Source organism: Conger conger, chromosome 14 (assembly GCF_963514075.1).
Source record: "Conger conger chromosome 14, fConCon1.1, whole genome shotgun sequence".
In the NCBI taxonomy this organism is placed as follows: domain Eukaryota; kingdom Metazoa; phylum Chordata; class Actinopteri; order Anguilliformes; family Congridae; genus Conger; species Conger conger.
The window spans coordinates 37,882,610-37,907,768 of record NC_083773.1 but is presented as its reverse complement, the minus strand read 5'-3'; the positions used below and the strand labels follow the sequence as shown (position 1 = coordinate 37,907,768).

The 25,159-nt window shown below is 41.7% G+C and overlaps 2 protein-coding genes across 5 annotated transcripts; one reads left to right on the top strand and one right to left on the bottom strand.

Annotated features, from left to right (window-relative positions):
• Positions 1 to 1,105: 1,105 nt before the first annotated feature.
• LOC133109805 (mitochondrial carnitine/acylcarnitine carrier protein-like) lies at positions 1,106 to 11,012 on the top strand. 3 transcript variants are annotated; one of them, XR_009704795.1, is made up of 10 exons: positions 1,106 to 1,234; positions 2,624 to 2,719; positions 3,063 to 3,190; positions 4,079 to 4,169; positions 4,309 to 4,426; positions 6,479 to 6,551; positions 6,646 to 6,755; positions 8,360 to 8,481; positions 9,756 to 9,903; positions 10,678 to 11,012. XR_009704795.1 is itself a non-coding variant. In XM_061219418.1 (9 exons), exons 1-9 carry the CDS (start codon positions 1,124 to 1,126, stop codon positions 9,816 to 9,818), a joined length of 912 nt encoding a protein of 303 aa, XP_061075402.1. In that variant the 5' UTR covers positions 1,106 to 1,123; the 3' UTR covers positions 9,819 to 10,065. The 3 variants fall into 3 exon arrangements, 2 of the variants coding, with proteins under 2 accessions (XP_061075402.1, XP_061075403.1); XM_061219418.1 differs by lacking the exon at positions 10,678 to 11,012 and having other exon boundaries at positions 9,756 to 10,065; XM_061219419.1 differs by lacking the exons at positions 1,106 to 1,234; positions 2,624 to 2,719; positions 10,678 to 11,012 and having other exon boundaries at positions 3,067 to 4,173; positions 9,756 to 10,065.
• On the bottom strand, positions 10,922 to 21,910 carry LOC133109804 (deoxyribonuclease-1-like). Of its 2 annotated transcripts, none has more exons than XM_061219416.1 (9): positions 21,752 to 21,910; positions 17,234 to 17,402; positions 16,694 to 16,782; positions 15,729 to 15,815; positions 15,254 to 15,366; positions 14,739 to 14,851; positions 14,344 to 14,501; positions 12,231 to 12,327; positions 10,922 to 11,759 (listed from the first exon to the last, which is right to left on the bottom strand). In XM_061219416.1, the coding sequence occupies exons 2-9, from the start codon at positions 17,393 to 17,395 to the stop codon at positions 11,637 to 11,639; spliced, it is 942 nt and encodes a 313-aa protein (XP_061075400.1). In that variant the 5' UTR covers positions 17,396 to 17,402; positions 21,752 to 21,910; the 3' UTR covers positions 10,922 to 11,636. The 2 variants fall into 2 exon arrangements, with proteins under 2 accessions (XP_061075400.1, XP_061075401.1); XM_061219417.1 differs by having other exon boundaries at positions 21,626 to 21,759.
• Between the last annotated feature and the right edge of the window lie 3,249 nt (positions 21,911 to 25,159).

The following is a 25,159-nucleotide window of genomic DNA, read 5'->3' as shown; positions in this document are numbered from 1 at the left end:
TTTTAACCTTGGGTTTTGCCTGTAAAGACTGCATTGAGATAAACCAACATGAAGACCCGAGAGCTGTCTTTGGGAGAAAGGCAAGCCATTTTGAAGATTAGAAAAGAGGGGAAATTGGAGCCATTGCACAAGCATTGAGGATAGCTTGTACTGAGCAAAAGACATCGAACAGGTTGACCAAGGAAAACAACAGCAGTTGATGACAGAAACATTGTGAGAGCTGTGAAGAAAACCCCCAAAACATCAGTCAGTAACATGACAAACAATCTTTACAGGGCAGGGGTGAAGGTATCTCAATCAACCGTTCAAAGAAGACTTAGAGAGCGGAAATATAGAGGCTATACCACAAGATGCAAACAACTCATCAATAGTAAGAATCGGAAGTTGAAATTACAATTTGAAAAGAAGTACAGAGATGAGCCACTTTGTTCTAAAACAAAGTTTTATGGACTGATGATGCCAAGATTAATCTCTACCAAAGTGATGGAAAGGCCAAAGTGTGGAGAACAAAGGGGTCAACTGTGAAGCACAGTGGAGGAAGTGTCATGGCTTGGGCTTGCATGGCTGCTTCTGGAGTGGGCTCACTATTCTTTATTGATGATGTAACTCATGATAGTAGCAGAAGAATTAATTAATGAGTCTACAAAAACATTCTGTCTGCCAACTTACAGAGAAATGTGTCCAAACTAATTTGGAGGAACTTCATCATAATGACCACTGCCAACACAACAAAGGACTTCATTAGGGAGAAAAAGTGGAAGGTTTTAGACGGGCCAAGTGAATCACCAGACCTTAACACAACTCACCATGCATTTCACCTCCTGAAGGGAAAACCCCCTGAAACGACAGAAAGGGGCTGCAGTAAAAGCCTGGAAAAGCATCACAAAAAAACTTTTTTATTATAAATAGTGTGGTTCCAGTGAATGGTTATTTGATAAGATATAGGCTGTGCAACATTCCCTTTGCAAATAATCCACTCTGAACTGTAGGCAAAATGCAGTTACAGTTTGTCTCCATACAGTGGCTTATCAGGGTGTGGTATAACGGGCCGTTCGGGGAGGACAGACGCGCCCGCCGCTCCGTTGGCTGACCAGTTGACACGCTCCTTGAGCGTAAGAAAAGGATGACCGATACGGAGCTTCAGAGACGGATTTCCCCAACCAAAAACTTTGTTGCGGGGGGAGTAGGCGGAGCGTGTCTTTTACTTGCCGGCCATCCACTAGACACGATAAAGGTGACGTCTTATTTATATGAACAAAATAATGAGTTGCATGCATGCCCTGTAGCCCAAGCTTCGCATAAAATCAGTAAACACGGCATTTGAGGTGTACTGTAGGAAAAACACGCCGTTTAACAATGCTTCCAACATCCCACGGGTAATTGCATTCGTTTAGATACTAGATATCTATATTAACTCTTAGTTTGAACATTTTGGAACGGTCTGCTCTGTCTCCGTCTCTGAATCTCTGGGTCTGAGCCTCGCTGCTTCGTAAGGTGCGCTTATTTGAGTTCGCTACTTGAATTTTTTTCAAGGTAGTGTTATGTGGGGACAGTGAAGTGCTCAGGAATATCTTTGTCATGCATAGCAAATGGTGTTATGCCGGTATCCAACTGATCTCAATCGACTGAGCTTTTTAAAAACGATTTCATTGACAGTACATGTCTGAAGAGTACGAACTGTATTGAGCAAAGGTCACACCAGGTGCCAAGTTCAGCAATGAATCTAATGTGGAATTACGACCTGATTGTGGGTGGTAAACTTGTTTAGAACATTGGCCACCACTTCATTTATTTTCACACTGTGGCTTGCTGTCTTTTGTGACATTTTTGATAAAGATAAATATATATATATAGGAACCAGGAACAAACAACTAGTACATGTAAAGCAATCTGTGAAGGCTATAGGACTCTCACTAGACTTTATATGATTATATAAAACATAAATAAATTATTAAATAAACAAACAAGTCATAGTTATAGGATTCCCAAAATTCAGTTGGCTTCAGCGGTGTGTGTTTAATATTGGCTATTGGTTCTAAAAGGAAGCACAATTTGGCCCATCCTGCAGGTGAAGGTAGATCAACCATGGCTGCTGCATTCATTTCTCTAAACAGTAAACCACAGGTCATATATTTACCTTTGTGGCATCTATCCAGAAAGACTTACAACACAAACACAAGTGGAAAGATCAAGATCTTCCCCAGAGGGAGAAAGAACGGGTGATAGTGTAATATAATAGTTCGGGAATTGAGCTTGGGACAGAATGGTTGTATATAAAACTGTAACCTGTATAATAGCTATGCAAGACCTCTGTATACATGCAAAAATGAAATGGCGTTTAAAGTATAGCCCCAAGTGTCAGAAATCGGTGTCTTTCCTCTAAGATGTAAATCCTGAACAGCTGGACAGGGCCTATGCGCTCACACACATACCCTTAGCACCAGTGAGTACAGTGGTGCTTTCTACCAAGAGCACCAGTGTACATTTCAGTGATATGTTCTACTTCATTAACAACCAGGTAATATACACATAGAATTTCTGGAGGCATAATGTCACTGAAAAAAAGGTATTTTAGAGTTATTTGAAGTGCATTTTACCTGGTTTTATCTTTGATTATCTGTAGGTTCGTCTCCAGACTCAAGCCAGGGCCTCACACAGTCATGCAAGTGTCATCTATACTGGAACATATGACTGTTTACGAAAGACATTATCAAAAGAGGTGGGAAACTTTTTTTTATTGGTATTTAGTGTCAGTGTTTAATTTGTGTTTACAGCCATGCTCTCTCTCTGCCTGAATGGGTAGTAGCTCTGCCTCTGTACAGAGGCTAACACAGTGCTCTCTCTCTGCCTGTAGAAGGTGCTATCTCTGTACAGAGACTAACACAGTGTGCTCTCTCTGTCTGTAGAAGGTGTTATCTCTGTACAGAGGCTAAGACAGTGCTCTCTCTCTGCCTGTAGGGGGTGTTATCTCTGTACAGAGGCTAACGCAGTGCTCTCTCTCTGTCTGTAGAAGGTGTTATCTCTGTACAGAGGCTAACACAGTGTGCTCTCTCTGCCTGTAGGGGGTGCTGGGCCTGTACAGAGGCATGGGAGCTCCCTTGCTAGGTGTGGCCCCCATGATGGCGATAAGTTTCTTTGGCTTTGGTTTGGGGAAGCAGCTCCTGCAGCCAGACCCCAGAACTCCACTCACGTCAGTATGAACAAACATAAAGTCATACGGGTGCCATTGTGTGTGTGTGTGTGTATGTGTGAGCAAAGTGCCGTTGCTTCGTGCCATTGTGTGTTTTGTGTATGTTTCTGGGTGTGTCTGTGTGTGTGAGAGAATCTGTTAGTGTGTGTGCCTGGGTGTGTCTGTATGGGTGTGTGAGAGAGTGTGTTGGTGTGTGTGTCTGTATGTGTCTCTGTATGTCTGTGTGTCTGTGTGTGTGTGGTGACTATCATGCAAGTCAATTAGCCACCCTCCTGGCATGAATGGGTGTAATTTCAATGCACCTGCCTGTAGCTTCTGTTCATCATCCGTAATCCGTATCCAATATCCAACGAATTAAAGTGCTCTTAAAATGTCAAGTTACGGTCGGTATCTGTGTAGTCAAGTCAGTATCCTATACTGTATGTAGGCTTACTGTCTGTATCAAAAAATGAAAAACAATCTCGGCACATGCCACCTTGTGCGTGTGGTTGAAAAACTGTCACCCGTCAGGACTCAACTAACGAAACCAAAAAAACCACTTCCCTAAATTCCATCTTGTTTCCTTAAGTTGGGCGGGACCCACTTTCAATGGCGAATAAAAAGCTTGTATTTTTTACATCTCAGGCCAAACTACAACTCATAAATAGGAAGTTTTTCACAAATAATAACATAAAGCTATTTTGGCTCCAACAGTGTGTATGTGTGAAAGAGTGTGTTGGTGTGTGTGCCTGTGTGTGTATGGGTGTTTCAGAAAGTTTTTGTCTGTGTGTACTTTTGTCTGTTGGTATGGGTGTGTGTGTGTGTGTGTGTGTGTGTGTCTGTGTCTGTGTCTGTGTTCACACTTGTATGCTGCAGGAATACAGATAACTCACGCTCACTTACTCTCAGGCACCAGCAGATATACCTGTCTGGAATGCTGGCAGGGGTCTTCACTACTGTTATCGTGGCCCCTGGAGAGAGGATCAAGTGCTTACTTCAGGCAAGTAAGCAGCACTTACTTACTTACTTACTTACTTACTTACTGTGTGTATGCATATGTATGATGGTGTGTGTGTGTGCATATGCTCATGCATGATGTATGTGCGTATGCTCAAGCATGATGTGTGTGTTTGTTTCAGGTGCAGTCTTTGTCAGGGCAGCTGAAGTATGCCGGACCTCTGGACTGTGCTGTGCGGCTGTATAAGGAACAGGGGATCCGCAGTGTTTACAAGGGAACAGTCCTGACACTCATCAGAGGTATGGCTCAGCAATTCTTTAAATTCACTTTGAATGTGAACATGAGCATTGCATTTGATTCCTAACTTGAATTCTGGAGTGCGCAACTTACAATACAGTACCAAATTGTATTTTACTATTCAAAAGACTATTTGCTATGGTGTAGAAGCTATGGTCTTTTCATAAGGCTGGTCCCTTGGAGGTCTTCATTGGGCTTAGAATTGTTGACATTTCATCTTTAAAAATCTTTTTTTTTTTAGCCTTTCTCCTTGTGCCCTATTTCAATATTGTACCTGTTTATTTGCCCTTATATATGTTCACTATAGGAGGGCTTCCACAGTCCGAGGAATAGTTCCATTCCATTAGCGCCCCTTATTGAGTGTTCTAGGCAGTGCTGACACACAGGATATTTGTTTGATGTTTATTTTACTGTGGCTGATTGTGAAAACGGTCTGCTGTGCTATACATTAAATAATAGATTTCTACCATGCCAATACATATGGATGACTTGATTATGTACATAGCTGAGGCTTGTGGTTAGTATTAAAACATCAGCAATTACACAACTTGGCATTTTTTGACTATTGTAAGTAATATGGAACTATAATATGTGTTACATAATGAATATCCAACATCTAGGTGTTTATGTAAAGGAAAGGTGCGATGATATTTAAATAAATGTTGAATATTCTGATTTGCCATGGTACATCATGAAAACTACCGTAGCTAAGAATGGCTGACATCTTGGCTAAGCCCCATGGGAACAATATGAATATGAACAATATGAATAATGTGAATAAAGATAATTGTTCGGCCCTCTAAGGAACTAAAATAATATCATGTGTCAGGATTGAGGTCAATTCCAGTATATTCTTTAGCATTCATATAATTCCAATTCAGGATCAATTCCCCAATTCATGAAATTGATTGGGGATTGGAGATCTGAATGAATATTATGAAAATAATTTAAAAAGAGGAATTGACATGAAATGTGATATGTATATTAGTTAGCACCCTTTTCATAGCTCAATATTCACTTTAACTGTGAACGCATGACTCAATAGACATATTGTTAGTGAGCACTTTATTAGGTCTTCATTCGACTAATTTTTTTACTTATTAGCCTTCTGCTGCTGCTGCCCATCCACTTCAGGGTTTGGCGTGTTGTATGTTCTGTGTTCAGCGATGCATACCACTGTTGTAATGCATGGTTATTTGAGTTACTATTGCCTTCCTGTCATTTTGAACCAGTCTGCCCATTCTACTCTGACCTTTGTTTTTTTGCACCATTCTCTGTCAACTCTAGAATTATTTGATAATCCCAGGAAATTAGCATTTTCTGAGATACTCAAAACCATGGACCAGCTCCTGGTCCATATCTGCAAGAGTGTATGCATTGCACTGCTACCACATGATTGGCTGATTAGATACTCAAATAAGTAGATGTACAGGTGTTCCTAATTACATTACATTACATTACATTATTGGCATTTGGCAGACGCTCTTATCCAGAGCGACGTACAACAAAGTGCATACCCATAACCAGGGATAAGTTCGCTGAAAGACCCTAGAGGTAAGTACAATTTCAACTGCTACCTGTACAACAAAGATAAGGACATGGGCCTTTTTTTTTCTTTTTTTTTTTGAACAAACAAACAAACAAACAGAGCAAAAGTCACCAAAGTTAACTATCCAAACACTGCTTCCCTAGCCAACTAAAAATACCGATACACAAAGCAAGTCACAGAGACAACAATTAAGGTTCACAGGGAGGTAGGGAGGGATGGGGAGAGGTGCTGCTTGAAGAGGTGCGTCTTCAGCTTGCGCTTGAAGGTGGGGAGAGATTCTATAGTTCTGACCTCAACGGGGAGTTCGTTCCACCACCGTGGAGCACTAATAAAGTGCTCAGTGACTGTAGTTGTAACTTGTTGATAATATGCATTTCAATGTAGTCTATATTTCCTGTTATAAGTATCTCCTGTGTCTGGTACGCCATTAGGAAACAGAAACAGTTTGAGGTGGAATATGAAATATGCAATTTGGAAGGGATGCAGGTTCTTATGACTCTTTCAGATGTACCTTCTGGTGGTTTCTACTTCCTGACCTATGAATATATGAAGAATACTCTGACTCCTGAAGGTCAAAGGTCAGGGTCCCTTTCTACCTGGTTTAAAGTTTGGGGTACAATTTAGAGAGTTTGGGCGATATCCCTCACCTGACTCCTCTCCTCTTCTTTTCAGCGTCACGCAGCTTAGCACTCCCAGAATCCTCTTGGCTGGCGGTTTGGCAGGCATTGTGAACTGGGTGGTTGCACTCCCCCCAGATGTTCTTAAATCAAACTTCCAGACGGGTACGGATACTTGCAAACCTTTTTACAAATGCTTCACCCCCTTTTCTCCAGTTTGGAATGTCTACTTGTATTTATCAGTGCGCATTATGGACCATCGCAATTCAATGTACAAACATACATGTGTTTGATGCATGTGAAGTCCCTACCATGTCTTGTCACACTGCAGTTCAGAAGCCGGGCTCACACAGACATGAGTTTGAGGAAGACACTCATTTAATAAGACCTTTAATGTGTGCAAAACCTTTCAGCACATGCAAAACCAATAACATGACCAATGATTGGTCATGGTATTTGCTTTGCACCAGTCATTGGTTGTGTTATTAGTTTTACATGTGCAAAAAGGTCTAAGTAAAATCCAATCCTCCCATCCCTGGATGATATTAGCTTCATTTGACTGATGGCGAAGTGCCTACTGAAAATAGATTGTCAGAAACAGAGGTTAGAAACAGCTTGAGTTACTGAAGGTACAGGGATAGCCTGTGGCCATGAGGCTAAGGTAAATGACTGGGACCTAGACGGTCAGTGGTTCAAGATCCACACAGCTGTTGGACCTTTGAGTAGGGCCTTTAACCCTGCATTGCTCCAGGGGAGGATTGTTCCCTGCTTATGTAGCATGGTTAGCTCAGCTAGGTCGCTAGTAAGCATGATGAAGTGCAGTGAAAGCAAAGGCTGGTATCAGGTCCTCGCCAACACTCCCTGATGGCGTAACCTCAAATTCAAAAGAACGTTGTTGCCCTTGCTCAGCTGACTGGTAACGCGTTTGTTCAACAAATATTTGGACGAGTGAGAGGCCGGGGTTCAAATCCCACCTCAGACTCAATTTCTGACCCATTACACTTAGTCTAATCAACTGTAAGTCGCTTTGGCTAAAAGCGTAAACTAAATGACTAAATTATTATTTATTGTTGATTAATTGACTGAAATTACAATCAAATATTATATATAGGTAGCACATTTTAGAAAGGATTTGTCGTGATGCACACTTTACCCTGGCTTACAGAGCCAGAGGTAACAATGGCAAATTCTCTGCATAGCAGGTAGGAAGAAGCAGTCTGAATCTAACCTCTGGCTGGCTCAGGGACTGGGTTCACAGAAACAAAATCAGTCAGTTTTGGACAGACGATATGAAGCATCTGAAGACGGCGGTCCAGGGGTGGGGTGGCAGACATACAGGGAACAGACAGCAGGTTTGGGACTGACTCTGGGAAAGGGGCCAGTTGTCCCATTGGTGGGAGTGAGAAATAATGAAAAGAGAGTTCGGGATGAAACAAAGAGTAAAGTTTGCAACATACAGTAACCCCTGACATGAGTTCAATATGACAGCATAAGTATTGGGACAAAGACAAAGAAACTGCACAGGCATGAGAAAGGCAAGAAACCTACCCCCCCCTCCAAAGCAGTCATATTCAAGGGGCAGACTGATCATAATACTAAGTATGTATATAGGAAAAATATATGGGCATTCATGTATAGCTGCATAGCACACCCATTAGTTACAAAATCCAGGGGGGATAAGATTCTTGTATTTATCACATTTTCAAGTTGAAACCAGTGGTGAATGAAATAAATTGCATCTCTCTCTGATTTCTGTGTGCTGTTTGCAGCTGCAGAAGGGCACTACAGGGGTTTGCGGGATGTTCTTCTGAAACTGATCCAGGAAGAAGGGCCTGGTGCTCTCTACAAGGGATTTACCGCCGTCATGCTCCGTGCATTCCCTGCCAATGCGGTAAAATTACCCTTAGTGCTTAGCATGTTACATTACCCTTAGTGCTTAGCATGTTACATTACCCTTAGTGCTTAGCATGTTACATTACCCTTAGTGCTTAGCATATTACATTACCCTTAGTGCTTAGCATGTTACATTACCCTTAGTGCTTAGCATGTTACATTACCCTTAGTGCTTAGCATGTTACATTACCCTTAGTGCTTAGCATGTTACATTACCCTTAGTGCTTAGCATGTTACATTACCCTTAGTGCTTAGCATGTTACATTACCCTTAGTGCTTAGCATGTTACATTACCCTTAGCGCTTAGCATGTTACATTACCCTTAGTGCTTAGCATGTTACATTACCCTTAGTGCTTAGCATGTTACATTACCCTTAGTGCTTAGCATGTTACATTACCCTTAGCGCTTAGCATGTTACATTACCCTTAGCGCTTAGCATGTTACATTACCCTTAGTGCTTAGCATGTTACATTACCCTTAGTGCTTAGCATATTACCTTACATTTTACACCACCCTTAGCATATTACATTACCCTTAGCATATTACATTACCCTTAGCATTTTACACCACCCTTAGCATATTACATTACCCTTAGCATTTTACGCCACCCTTAGAATATTACATTACCCATAGCACTTAGTATTGAAGACTTCTTCTGCCTTCATCTTAAAATCAAGTTAGTTACTGTAGATTCGAATTGCGTTTCAGGAAAGGAAAGAGTCTTATCGAATTCAATGGTGAAAGACAAAGTTTAGCTATTTATTTCTGAGTTACAAATCTGCGCGGTCTTACGAGCAACTTTAGTCTAACACCAATCATCATTGAGAATGTCACAGCTTAAGTACAATTTCTCTACCATTGGGCTAGCCAGGGTGAAAGGCTTTTTGCATGTGATAATTCACTCCTACCTCCGACGAAGGTTTCCTTCCGATGGCTCTAGAAACCTACGTCTCGGGCCATCTGTTGGCTGAGATTTACATGCAAAGAAAGGTTTTCAAACTGTAGACATTAACGTGATGAATGTGGGGGCTCTGACAAAGGTCACAACTTTTTAACAAATAAATATATACTGAAAAATACCTATATCTAACACATTATATTACCCATAGCACTTTACACCACCCTTAGCATTTTACATTACCCTTAGCACTTAGCATTTTACATTACCCTTAGCCCTGTATTATCAAACCCAAGCCAGCCTATACAGGCTACGGCCTAACAGTAAACCAAATGTGTGCGGGCCTTGTCACAGCGCTTCATGCTTCCCACAGGCCTGCTTTCTGGGATTTGAGTTAGCTCTGAAGATTCTCAACTGGTTGGCTCCACACTGGTGACCCCTGGGATTGGTTGGCTTTAGTCTGGTGACCCCTGGGATTGGTTTGCCCACTTAAGACAAGATGACGACCTCTGGGAACTCTGGTATAAATTATAATTGACTTATTTACAATTTGTCTTCAATTGTTTTGTGCTACGAATAATATGCATCGACCTGTTGAGATATTGTAATATTTTTCGGTTTAAATATGCAGAATGTGAGAATCTCTGAAAGTTTTTGTTAAAAATAAACGGAATTAATACATATTACCTTTACCGCATAAAACATTACTATTTTTCCCATGAGCTAAATCACAATTATTGTAATGGGGTGTCTAATAAATTTGAAATAAACACAATGAAACACAGTCATTCACAAAATTCAGTTAAACAGATGTATAGAGGGAAAGGGGGCAGAAGCACTAGATTAGCCAAGCGGCCTTAATACACCGCTTTAAAGATGCACCGATTGTACATAAAACTAAAAAAACTACTCAACTGCTTAAGCCCCTTGAGGCACTGTTTATCCTTGAGGCAATGGTTAGAGAGCTACAAATGAAGCTACCAAAAAGCTATCAAAATAAAGCTACTGTCTCAATGTACATCAAGGCCAAGGCAAGCCTCACTTGCTTTGGGTAATCAGCCGAGAATGCTGCATACTTTATAAACACTGAGCATCACCCTGGCTGTGATAACTCGCATGTGGCCTGATTAATGGGATTAGCCTATTAAAAGGAAGTATGACATCAGACTGACACTGAAACGTACGCATTGCTTTCAGGGCAACATAAATGACTTACTCACTCACCCAAACTGAGCAGCCTCAGCAACTGCAATTCACCCTCATGGCTTTTGGATAAACTACCATCTCCTTTTCAGTGGACAGAACAGAAAGTTGACAGAAGCTTTCCTGCGACAGTACTGTCCTCAGCTTTTGCGTGGGAAAAACTGCTACTGTGAGCAGTGGTCAGTAGAATCCACAGCGTGGCATCTGTGTTTGGAAAAGCGCCTTCAACCCCTCCCTGGACCCCTGCTGAAATGTTAAAAAATTTACCACACAAGATCATACATCCACCACCAAACAGATCTGACATCGGCTGCCGAACAGAGAAGTGCCGCAGTATATCACACAAGCAACGTTTTTTTATTTTTGACATTGTTTACATAAAATCCCCAATGAGTTTCATTTTGCATTACCCCAAATAAAATGTCTTTTACAACAGACTACAAATAAACATTGACTTAAATAAGCATATACAGATAAGGCACAATTGGGATTTTTATTCCATCATTAATTATTACAACATACAAACCCAAAGTTAAAAAAATAAAATAAAAATAATAATTGCATTCAAAATATTTGATATAAATGTCTCGATGGCTTTTGGCATGAGTAAGGTCAAAGTTCATGAGTCCAGGCAGACTGGGGTGTATTCCCGGTGTAATAATTTGGTTCCTACAGATTACAGATTCCTGCAGAGAAAACGCTCCTGTGGTGCTTCAGTGCCTTTAATAGAAGACCAGTCAAATGACAGTGGTTTCACTGATTTGCCATGACTGGAGAGGAGGTTTCAGGGTTAGCCCTAAAGGAGGTCTTGTACGTTAGCGCTTATAATTCATAACTCCTCAGATGGTGCGTGCAGTCAATGCCAGGAGTCACACATACATACACACACACACACACACACTACAAACTGCAACACACACACTACAGCAGTGCTGGCCATCTTTAACTCTTGGGGGATGACGAGATGAAGAAAGGCAGGATGCATGCTGTATGTTCCCTGATGAGCCTGCCTTTATCCCAGTGCTCAGTGTGTGTTCTGCACAGAGCACGCTCAGGCTACGATGAGGAAGAGGATGCAGGCAGTGATGAAGAGGAGGGAGAGCTGCGCTTGCCATTGCTGTGCTGAAGACTTCATTGTCAACTGGATGATATAGTGGTCACTCAGCTCTAATGCCTGAAATACACGCATGTAATGATTTAAACATACACGCATCCATAACTAATGCCAGAAACAGACATTTACTGCATAGCCCTTTAATGTTCTGCTCTACCATTTGGTAGAGCACATAGATTTTTCAGCCATTATATCTTGTTGAAAGACACAGTATATGTTGGACTTAGGTCAACATAAATGTCAGAAAAGTAAAGGAGAAATGCATAAATAAATGTATGTTGTTATTTTCGATAAACATGCAAAGAAATAATGCTTTTTCCTTAGTGAGGACATTAAACGGTTAAACACACACGCGTGAAGTTAACCATCATCGCTGCAGCCGGCATTACAAGGCGTGCGGTCATTCATGCCAAACGGTGCACGGGGAGGAGATACACCGCAAAGCCATGATGATCCACCATGAGAGGCCTGACAGACAGACAGACACTGCTAGGGAGGGAGAGAAGGAGAGGAGGGGAAGAGCAGTCTGACCTTGTCCTCCGTGAGGTGGTACGCCTTGTCAAATCTGAAGATACCTGCGGTACCGGGCTCAATCCCTCTTAACAGCGTTCTGCCGTACACCACAAACCTGAGGAGAGGGAGCACGAGGTGAGAGAGTACAGGGCAACCACTCGAGCACAGCTACTACAGTTGAGAGAGCCACAATAAGATCTGCACAGCCGTTGGGCCCTTGAGCATGGCCCTTAACCCTGCCCTTAACACAACCACTCCAATCCAGCCTAGAGCCTATCCATTAACACAACCATTCCAATCCAGCCTAGAGAGTAACAATTAACACAACCACTCCAGCTGAAAGTAACCATTAACACAACCACTCCAATCCAGCCTAGAGCCTAACCATTAACACAACCACTCCAATCCAGCCTAGAGCCTAACCATTAACACAACCACTCCAGTCCAGCCTAGAGCCTAACCATTTACAACCACTACTCAAAATTATAGATTTGTATTGTAAAACATCACATGGTTAAAGTGTACATTGTCAGATTTTAATGAAGGGCATTTTTATACATTTTGGTTTCATCATGTAGAAGTTACAGCAGTGTTTATACGTAGCCCCCCCCCCCCCCCCCATTTCAGGGCACCATAATGATTGGGACACAGCAATGTTATGTAAATGTAAGTCGTCATGTTTAGTATTGTTGCATATCCTTAGCATTCCATGACCTGATGTCTGTGACCCATCAACATCAGAGTCTGGATATGTTATTTTCAAGTAGTACTACGAGCGATACTGACTGCATTTGAATGGATCTCAATGGGAATTGCGGGGTGGGACTAGATTCAGCAATGCAATGCATGCAATGACTGCTTGAAGTCTGCGATTCATGGACATCACCAATTGCTGGGTGTCTTCTCTGGTATTGCTCTGCCAGGCCTGTGTTGCAATCATCATGCTTGTTTCAGGGGCTAGCCTCAAACCACTGTGCTGCTGTCAGATATGTAGAAGATACGACAAGAATTGTTTCTCCTGAAAATTTTTTAAATTGAGTTCCACAGGACAATTTGTCAGGAGAAACAATTCTTGTAGTATCTACCGCATATTTGGCAGCAGCATGATAGTTTGAGGCTCATTTTATACCTTGGACCCAGCTGAATTTAGTCCCACTCCCCAATTCCCTAATGAGAGCCATTCAAATGCAAAGAGTTAGTATAGCTTGTAGGACAACCTGAAAATAATATCTCCAGACTCTGATGATGTTGATGGGTCACAGACATCAGGAAGGCATGGCATACAAAGGATATGCAACCAAATGCAAAACATGACTCTTATTTGAGATTATGTTAATTTAATTTACCCAAACATTTGAACGGTAGTGTACGTACGATAATTTAATTATTCTCATCTGACAACGCTGGTTATGACTCTCTCCCTCATTATGGCTGTCGCAGGTTATCGTCTGGTTGAGACGTTATCAATGCTCAACTCAGACAAGAAACACCCTTTCTGTATTTCACAAATTCGCTATGCAAAATGAAACAAGTAGTAACAAGATCAAGCATTCGCTTAAGGTCAATTTCATTCCTCTTAACGCCGAAGACAACAGAACGATTCTTCTCTCACCCATAAATTCTGCACTTCTTCATCGCAAAGATGCTTGAACATGATTATATACTGTAATTATTTGCATTAGGCTTACATTAGGGGACTGCATAGCCTAAAGGAAAGAAATTCTATAAATTTGAAGATTGCCTGAGAGAAATAAACCAAATCATGTGCACCGTCCGCAACGGTGACTCTCAAATAGACTAATCTGCGCATGATCATTCACTTTTATTACTTTACGTATTCATTTAAAAAAATACATAACCTACAGATCAATTCACGGGAACATAATGCCCACGTTTAATGATTTCGAGATGGGACAGCCCCGTTCAGCAGTGACCGATACGGAAGTAAACTTGCAGATATGGGAAAGTCCAGGGTCTGGTGTGAATGGCAAGGACACGGGACATTCCCGGGACCATCGTGCAGTGTGAATGGGTCAAATGCAGTTTGATCCTGGACTCAATATCCCAGGATTTCTGTGAGAAAGGGGTATAACATAAGCACTCCAGTCCCAGTGCAGTGACGGTGGCTCACCGGTCGTAGGCACAGCTGGTGCTCTCTCTCACTGTAGTGTCCACATCGTCTGCAATCAGCCAGTAAAAGTCTGGCTCCACCAACAGCCGAATGTTCTTCCTATTCTTCTTAGCCACGTAGCCGCAGGCCGCATTAAAGTCCCCCAGGAACATGATGTTCTAACAGTGGGACAGACCAACAGTGTTGTCTTTATCCCTCTCTCACTCTCTCACTCATAAACACACACACACACACACGCACACACACGCACACACACGCACACACACGCACACACACACGCACACGCACACGCCAGCACAAACTCTTGCCACCTGAAACACACCAGACTACTCACCACTCACAACTCACAACTTTGTTTCCTCCACTTTCATTTCTCCCTCCTTCAAGTCTCTTACCGCTATATTCCACTTTTCTTTCACCACCAGGAAAACATCGTAGAGTTCGTCAATCTCTTTGGTGGCATTTGTAGGGGAGGTGTGCTGAGGGATCAGGACAAACTCTCTTATAGCTGTGCAGAGAGAGACGTGTTATTTACAAACTGTCACTATGCAGAGAGAGACGTGTTATTTACAAACTGTCACTGTGCAGAGAGGGACGTGTTATTTACAAACTGTCACTGTGCAGAGAGAGACGTGTTATTTACAAACTGTCACTGTGCAGAGAGGGACGTGTTATTTGCAAACTGTCACTGCGCAGAGAGAGACGTGTTATTTACAAACTGTCACTATGCAGAGAGAGCTGTGTTATTTACAAACTGTCATTGTGCAGAGAGAGCTGTGTTATTTACAAACTGTCACTGTGCAGAGAGGGACGTGTTATTTACAAACTCTCACTGTGCAGAGAGGGACGTGTTATTTACAAACTCTCACTGCTGACATTCACTCCCCTGCTGTTTCCATTGGTCACCAACCTGTTTTTGGTGCTTTAAGCTTCACAATAAAGGGTGGTCTGGCGAAGGCATCTTCATCTCCTTTTTGGTTGTCGGGATACTGGTAAGTTTCCAGCACCTCTACTGAGGCTGTCCTGAGGGGGGGGTGGGTGGGGGCGGGGGGGCAGAGCACAGTTGTATACAAATCACTTGGTGTGGAAGCACCCGCCCCCCCCCCCAAAAAAAAAAACCAACATGAAAAAGTACACGGGTGCTACTAAGCAATAGAGAGACTGAATCCCTCCTCCCTTTAGGAGGGGGGCAAGAGAGTGTTGGCAAAAAGAGTGAGGGTGCTGGAGAGGGAGAGAGGATTACGTACAAATGGTGCTGCTACAGTAGCAAAGATAGAGAGAGGGAATGGGAAATCGAGAGATTGAGGACAGAGAGAGGGATCAGGTGAGGGAGGTCTGAAAGCAAGGGTGCATATTGCCATGGATACGGATAAAGACTGTCTCACCTGTACACAAAGACATACTGCTCCTTGTAAGCAGTTCTACCCAAAGGCTCACTGGACACATAATCATAATGATACTTTTCATCATACCTAGGAGAGAGGGAGCAAGTGAAGAAGGGGAAGGGAGGGAGAGAAGGAGGGGACATTTTTCTTTTTACATTTACATTTGACATTTTAGTCATTTAGCGTCCGCTAAAAAAAAAAAAGTTCCTCCACAAGTGAAATGGATCAAACCCATAAACACGCATGTAGAACAGTTATAACCAAAAACAATAGTCATTGTGCATCATAAGTTCGTTTATTTTTTTTTGCAAACTGTCACTGTGCAGAGAGTGCTGTGTTATTTACAAACTCACACTGCTGAGAGCACTGTTATTTACAAACTCTCACTGCTGAAAGCACTGTGTTATTTACAAACTCTCACTGCTAAGAGCACTGTGTTATTTACAAACTCTCACTGCAGAGAGTGCTGTGTTATTTACAAACCCTCACTGCTGAGAGCACTGTGTTATTTACAAATTCGCACTGCTGAGAGCTGTATAGAAGAGGGATATTGGGGGAAATATGGGGAGGGATTCTGCCGTTCTGACAGTGGTAGGCAGGTCATTGCACCACTGAAGAACCAGAACAGAGAACAGGCGTGAACGTGCAGCTCGACCACCTGGTGCTCATAATGAGGGGACCACAAGGCGACCAGAGCTGGCAGACCGGAGTGGTCTTGCTGGGGTGTAGGGAGCAATTAATGTTATTCTTCTCATTTGTCCAATGAATGTAATGTACACTTTTGAAATATTGTATTCTCACCCTTGATAAAGAAGGCTGTAAAAATAAACAATACACCCAATAGGCTATATTATATGCTCCAAAAATGTAAAAAAATATTACTTAATGCTAAGTCAGATGACAGTTAAAACCCAATGCGTCGTATCCCAAATTGCGGACCCGTGCGATGCTCATCGTCGGCTTACTTGTTGAGCGAAACCAACAGCTTTTTGAGGGCGATGTGTTGCACGTCTCTCACCTCTTGAAGCAGGCACACATCACAGCGAGACAAAATCTGATGGAAAACAACGGGCTTCACACACATGCAGTAAAAGTGCTAACAGCAGTCAACAGAAGCGGACTATTACTGAAATGGATCAGCTCTTAGACTCTCATTCTTCACTGAGCTGACAAAAGAAATTTCAGATTTTTTTCCTATACTTGCCCACCTTTGATGACCACTTAGGTTGTGTATATGTATGAGGCCAACAGAATAGAAAGACTGTTTAATCAATGAAGGCAGTATCGTATACACTTCTTTAATACAACAAAAAAGTGTCATATTAAAAAGTGACATATAAAAATTAAAAAAAGTCCTAACAAAGACACAGATCTTCGAATGTGCAGAAACCTGTTCAATACCAACTCTGGAGAACTGAATTCAAAGTAGAGCTTGTTTTCCGTAAAAAGGCCCTGCAGGACATCCCTTGGGGAGTCGTGAGAGGGTGCGAGGGGGTTATTCTCACCCGCACGAGGTTGTGCAAGACCTTGGGTTTGGAGGCCTTGGACTCGCCGAAGTGCTGGATGTTGAAGGCACAGATTCTGAACCCGAGGCTAGGTTGCGGTCCGGAGAGGCAGAGGACCAGGAGGAAGGGGAGGAAGCACTGGAGCGGAAAACCACCCTTCATCCTTCAGCTGCAGAAAGGAGAGAGAGAAATGAGCGTATCTGGACTACTCGCTCCAATGGGGACAATACCTTTCAATAGGACTACACTGACCGTGTGTAGGACTGCAGTAGGCCATTTGTAGGATAGCAGTAGGCCGTGTGCACGACTGCAGTAGGCCATTTGTAGGACAGCAGTAGGCCATGTGTAGGACAGCAGTAGGCCATGTGTAGGACAGCAGTAGGCCATGTGTAGGACAGCAGTAGGCCGTGTGTAGGACTGCAGTAGGCCGTGTGTAGGACTGCAGTAGGCCGTGTGCAGGACTGCAGTAGGCCGTGTGCAGGACTGCAGTAGGCCGTGTGCAGGACTGCAGTAGGCCGTTTGTAGGACAGCAGTAGGCCGTTTGTAGGACTGCAGTAGGCTGACAGCCCCTAAGGCTTCATTCCCAAAATTCAGCTGCTGCTCACCTTACACAAACGACACACACACACACACACACACACACACACACACACACACACACACACACATTGACACGCAGGCTCACCCTTGTAAAGGAAGATTGTGCAAAAAAACATCTTAGTAATACGGGACATTCCACTTGTGTAAAAGACATGCAGTGACTTGAATAGTCAAATTCAGAACAAACCAGTTTGAAAGAAATAACTGGACAAAAAAAGAAGACAACGCTTTTATTTGCATAAATCTGCATAGTGTTGAACACTTTCAGACCGAAACATTAGAAACAATGCATCGCTAAGACTTCAGTAACAAAGACACACTTTTGTGAAGAGTTAAATGCGTAATAGTAAAAGGTACAGAGTTGAAAACAAACAATCTCCACATGGAGATTATTCAATACAATAATCTCCATGTGGTGCCAGTATAACAGGTTCCCTGTATCCCACGCCCAGTACCCATGAGTCAGTGCTGCTGTGCTAATTCAGTCTTCCCGTTGATGTTTAAGGTCATGTCGAGATTTCAGTGCCCACACCCGCCCTTTACACAGACATAAGCTTATTCCAGGAGCTGACACAAAATACTCTAAACAATCAGCACAGCCTGCCAGCCCATTCAGAGGCTGTACAGATGAGTCCATTCACATGTAGGGTTTGGAACTAAAACCCGGTACCACTACGGCACTGGTTCCCATACAACCGGTACCAACTGGACCAAATCGCAACACAGAATTTGGTGCTTCGTGCCAGTGCCACAGGCCTTCACTAACTAATGCTACACTCGCTCTGTCGACACAGTTAGTGACAGCACGTACCGTTAGCAAGCTAGTCAATGGTAAACTCTGTCAAACTGCCAAAAGCAAAATGGTCTAACGGATAAATACAACCTTTTCACAGCTGGCCTGATACATCACCCCCAGCAGCGCACCCTCTGGAGCCTCAACCCAGTCTTCAGTAACCAACCACAGACACTGCGCATAACAACCACAAATCATTGTTACCATGTGTACAGCACACTGCAATCTGTAATTATAAGGCCATTTCCTCCAATCACAAGCACTGCATTATTAAAGAAGTGCGCTGAAGACAGCGGTATACACTCATACTGCCTCACTACTTGAAATACCCTGTACTGTAGTACTCTTCGCATTCTCACGCAAACCTGACACGGCTCATTGTACTCGTGCCTGACTTTAGCCTGCTCACCGGTAATTTAACAGCTTTGTTAACTAATATGCAATATGCAGTGTACTCTGAAAGTGTAGTTGGGCCATTCCATGTTACAGCATCTCTTGGATCTCTTTTTCTTTGTGTTGTTGGGGTGTCGCAATGAAACATGAGTCGTGACAAGAAATGTGATATTTAGAGGTCCATAACTTTCTACCACGGTGTGTTTTTCATTGTGATACTTGGCAAACTTTAATTTAGGTCATATTTGGTTAAATCATCACAGTTTGGAAAAAGAAACTTTAGGGCCAAAAGTTGTTGGTAGTTCCTGTAGTTAACCACACAAAAAAGTTATCAACTAAAACAATGGCAACTGAATGTAGTTCACCAAACTGCTGCAAAATGTAATTAAACTAGTACTTTAACTACACATAGTTAAGCTACTCCCCAATACTGGAAAATGGTGTTCTGAGGCTCTCCTTGGCGGAAGCTGCCTCACCATACTTGCGGCATTGTCAAGCACTTGCTGTTGCATTCAAGTCCAAACTGTGAATTAAATCTGACTGCTGAAGATGGCGACAGCAAGTTACTGACACGGACATCCCAACGGACAGATGGACCAAGTTTGGAAGAAGATTGCTGCACAGTACGCAAACTGGGGGATTCCCCCACACTTCTCAGTTCCTCAACTGTCGGTCAATTCATAACAGGACAATTTCCATTTCTAAACTTCACTTCCGCCTGTGGAGCAGATTGCTGATTTATAGCCACTTGTGGGCATCAGGAAGCCGCTGACAAATTTCCTGAGAGGTGGGATGCCTGCTGACAAACGATGAGAATATTGTAGAAATATTCTGGAAGTAAGCAAGTGTAGCACTGTCCGAGAAAGGTGTTTTCTGTTTTTGAGCAATGCTTTACCCAACTGATAATGTATAGAATAACCAGAATTTAAAAACAATCATTAGTTAAAATTATAGAAATAAAGTTTAGTTCTTATGATTATCACCAGTCAGATCCCATCCTGGATGTGTTGCTTGCCAGATAGCTTTTCACATTTTTACATTTTGCCATTTTGCTCATGCTCCTATCCAGAACCATTTATTACTTTAGTATGTATAAAAAGCGATTCAATTCCTACATGCATCACCCAATATGGATGTAAATAACCTCAAATTAAAGGGAACAGTATGGAATAAAAATGTTAAATTAGTTTTTTTTTTTTAACCAGAACTGTCACCAAACCAACCTCAACAGAACATCAGGAACACCATACCCCACTACGCTCCCAAAAGAAAAAGAAAAAAAAACTACAAGAGATGACTTAGCTCACAGGTATCTGTCTGCAGCATGTTTGGAAACAGCTATTGCACAACGCAATGCTATTGCACTCCAGACATGAAACTAACCAAACAACAAACAGTGATGACATCTTGTTTCTCGACATTTCACATTCGGTAACTGACAACATAAGAAAAGACACCATGCGCACCTGGTCCCTGGAAGCTGTGTACACGATACATGCGTGTACTACATGAACATACCATTCAACCGGGGGTCCAATCACGAGGACAGACTAAAGTTTATAGCAAAAATTATATTGAGCAATACACCATTTAAATACAGATTTTTCTTTTGAAAGAGAGCCTTGGTCAAATGAATCTAGCTTTTGGTCTTGGTTACAAGACACTTTCGTATGTTGGGCAGATTACTTGCATTCCAGCATGGTTTTAATACCTACAAACACTCTTCCGAATCATTTTACTATGGATCGTCCTTAATACACGTCACAAAGCATGTGACTAGGGGTGCAAATAGGTGTAGCCTACATGTTAATCATGTGCGCATTAAACTTTGAGCTGATAACAAATATCTAATTTTGTCTTCTTAAGTAGCTATCAGCATTATTAAGTAGTCCAGATCAACATACCAGACACCATTGCAAAAAAGAATTCCCATTACTCCAATGTCATTTAACAGTCATTCGCTGGTTGCGCATTCATAAACAATGGTTAACATGAAATTCAGTGAACAAACCTATGTAAAACCTATGCACTAGCCAGGACTACAACCCCGCAAGCACCGGGTAAATCGACGAGTGTTTTTAATTTAAAAGCGTTTCCCTATGGGCCAAAATGCAGAACGTATTTGTTTTGTTGTCCACACTAAAATAAATGCTTGATAGCTGCTTTTAAAAAGCAGACAAGCTTGCAATGAGCTGTTCCGCGGAGAAGCGGCGGTAATCCGCACGGTACGAACACGCAAGTAGCTAACTACTCCGTAAACAGTGGTTGACGTCAGAAAAGCCTGTTGATATTTCAGGAACAACCAGTCGATATTGCAGGAACAGCCACCGATCTGCATTACATCTGATTGATCCTACTATACACTGTGAGCATATTCTGTCAACCGATTCACACGGGATTCAGATCGTCTGATCAACGCAGTTGTCAAACAAAGCTCATATATCAGTTTAATTTGCAGAAAATGCAACTTCGCAAAACTCGCTTGAGAACAAAACCAGTAGAACTAAAGTGAAGCTAAACGTTTCACAAATGTGAAAAGAAAAATAATTTAACACATATCTTTTCGTCGCTAATTAAGAAACTAGGGAAAACCAGAAGTAGCTTACCCGTAGTAGTTGTAGCCTAACAACAAGAGAAGTTACCGCATGAAGAGGGAATGAATAAAAGGTCAGTTCATTTTTTTTTTTTTAAACCCATGTCTCCTAAACATTCGACAAATTGCATTAGCCTACCTTTTTTTAGACACTGTCGAGTTCAAAGCTCTGACTTCACAGTGTAATTGCAGTACCACTTTTAAGTTTCAGTTCCTGTCCCACCCTCTTTTTTTGGGGGGGGTGGCTTTCGGCAGCCGTGTCAACGAATAAATCCCACGAAGTGGAGAGGAAGGAAGTCGGACGAATTTCTTACAAAACAGAAAATAGAGACCACAAATCAGTATTCGTTTGGTCACATGCATCCGCCTATGTAGCATAATGGACAAAAACGAAGACGCATTAAGCAATACAGTCCATTATCAGTTTCCTATGAAAATCATCATTAGGGTACCTGTAATGTCTTGTTTGGGTGTGGTTAATTCATTTAGAACACCAAAGCGAATGCAACAAAGCTGAAAAGGAGAAAGAGGGAGAAAAACAAATCAAATATTTGAAAATGGTCTGTCTTGCAGCCTAATTTAGAATGGATGAAGGGATTAAAAATAACACACTCCCACACAGTTAAGAATAGTCCAGTTCTTTCGTTCATACAGCGCCCTCTGGAATTGTTGGCACCCTTGAAATATATGAACAAAAAGGCTATAAAAAATGTCATTGTTTATCAGCTTGATTTTGCGCTTAAAATATTCTAGAAGTCAAGCATCTAATTGAGATAAATGAAAGAAAATGCATTTCTGCGTCAAGAAATACTAAATTTTCTCAGAAACATGAATGTTACAATGATTGTAAGCCCTATAACTTTTTTTAGGAACTCTTAAGTGGCCATCTTTGACCTCCTTTTACACTGGGGCAGAAATATGAGGTGACATGTCAATCCCTTAGTCGTCAATGAACAAGAGGGAAGTTCAGACAACACAAATTAAGCAAAACAAAAAAGATCCTGTTGTGTTTTGTGTTTCTTCAAAAAAGTTCCTCCATAAGTCAGACAATGGCAAGTGAAAGAGATAAGATAAATACCTGAGGGGAATTAGGGGAATAAGAGGTTTTTAAAAAAACGTATTAATTAACTTATTTTGTTCCCTAGTGCTTTAGGCCACAAATAGCAGAAGTGTGGTTGGTATAAAAAACAATGGTCTTGCAGAAAATAGGCCAGTCCCTATTGGTGAAGCATGGTGGATATATAATGTGGGGCTGATATGGCACCACGGACTGATATCAAGCACCAGGAGAAGACGCCTGGCTTTAGCAAGTCTGCTAAAGCTGTGCCATGGCTGGATCTTCCATCAGGACAATGATCCAGAGCATTCCTCCAAATCTACAAATAATAAATAAATGCTAACGGACCATAAAATCAAGTTTTGCAATGGCTGTCCCAGTCCCCAGACTGAATCCCCATTGAATACTTGTGGGGTGAACTGAGGAGACTGAGGAGAGTTAAGTAAAGTAAGTAAAGGGTCTTTACATCATAGGAGTTTAGGAACTTGCATCATTGCCCATTAGCTACTTCATTCTCAAGCATATCGCGTACAAATCTGCGGAAACTGTGCCTCAGTTGGAAAATATATTCATAAAAGCAGACGATTGCTTGGGTGCTGTATACAATAATATAAAAATTATCACTGAAATGTTAAATTATCAGACAACAAAACACTTTACATTACATTACTGGCATTTGGCAGACGCTCTTTTCCAGAGCGACATACAGTTGATTAGACTAAGCAGGAGACAATCCTCCCCTGGAGCAATGCCCAACGGCTGTGAGGATCTTATTGTGGCTACACCGGGATTAGAACCGCGCCGCGGCCGCGCCCCGCGTGCCGCCGATTCCCATTCATTCTCAACGGAAGTTCTTATCACTTCGGATGCGATATATTCTTGGCCGCACGTTGATATCGCGGCGCTGTTACGAGAAAAACGAATGACGTCCTTACAGTGCGGATTCCTTAACTTTTCGAAATGGCCTGGGCTCCTGGGATCCGTTTCGGTAAGTCTATCTAGATAATTATTTTACTATTAACGGGTCCTCGAATGATATTTATGTTGTTGAGGTATTCCCACAATATTTTCAATTAAATTGCCTGTAGTTTAATCAGTTACTGCGATGTATTATTGTTATTTTGAATGTTCCAATTGTTCGTTTTTTTATGTGGGAAAATTACAGGTAAACGGGATAATGTCTCTGCATGTCTGTTTCTCAACGTCGTAGCCAGCTACATTAACATGACGGTTTAAAATATCACCGTCATTAATAGTATTGACAATTTGTATACACGTTTGATTCATGAAGGTTTAGACATAAAATGTATTATTGTTGCTCTTATTTCACTGCTATTGTAAAAGCAATAAGTAGCGCCAATGCCAATCGTTTATTGACATAGGCCTAACTTACTGTCATTCAGACATCTTGGTATATGTTCCTTTATTTTCCATTAATATATTGTTGTTGTTGTTGTTGTTGTTGTTTTTGTAGTTGGTGTTATTAACTTGCCCATATTAAGTAGTTGCCCAGCTAAGTACTTAAATAATAGAGCAGTTTACACAATAATTATATTATACAATATTTACACCCATGTTACCTTAAATTATATGAATGTACAGTAAATACATATACTTATTGTTCTGTTTTTTCTTTGTTTAGTACAATAATGACAAATGATGTAATGCCAGGCATTACAGTACAATTAGGCACACAGTATAATTAGTACTTAGTTACTTTCATACATTTCATAACTAATGTTACTTTGATATCTCCAGGTGATCAGCATGTGGGGGCGTGTATATTTTCTCCCCGGTAGGCTACAGATTTACTTCCGAAGAGGTCTGTGAAGTCCTTGGCAAAATCGGAACAATACCAGTACTTCAGGAGACCCAGCAGTTGTGGCAGCATCTGACTGTCGGGAGATAGGCTGTGTGCGTGCCAGTTGTCACCTTCCCTCCTGCCCTGGTTATTTCAACTGCCCCAGTCCCAAGCCCCGTCTCCTTTAATACCTGTGCATATCCATCATGCTAATATTGCTACAAACAACAATGTATAGTTATTCATTTATATTTTTGTTGCTGTTGTTGTGTTTATATGTTCATAAGAATTGTAATATGCAATGCCCTCCGTAATGCTTGGGACAAAAACATTAATTTAGCTCAGTACACCACAATTTTATATTCATAAACAAACGATTCAAAATGCAAGTCCTCATATTTTATGAAAGGGTACAGCACTTTTTATACATAATCCCCCATTTCAGGGCACCATAATGTTTGGGACATATTTATGTGATGTAAATTATAGTCATGTTTACTGCATATTTTCTGTATGCATGACTGGTTGAAGTCTGTGACCCACTGAGACATGACTGTAGTTGTCTGTGGACAGTAGTCTCTGACACATCCACCCCTGCCTCCTGAAGGGTGTTTCTGATCGGTTGGACACATGTTTGGGGATTTTTCTTCATTATGATGAGAATTCTTCAGCTATCAGCTGTAGAGGTC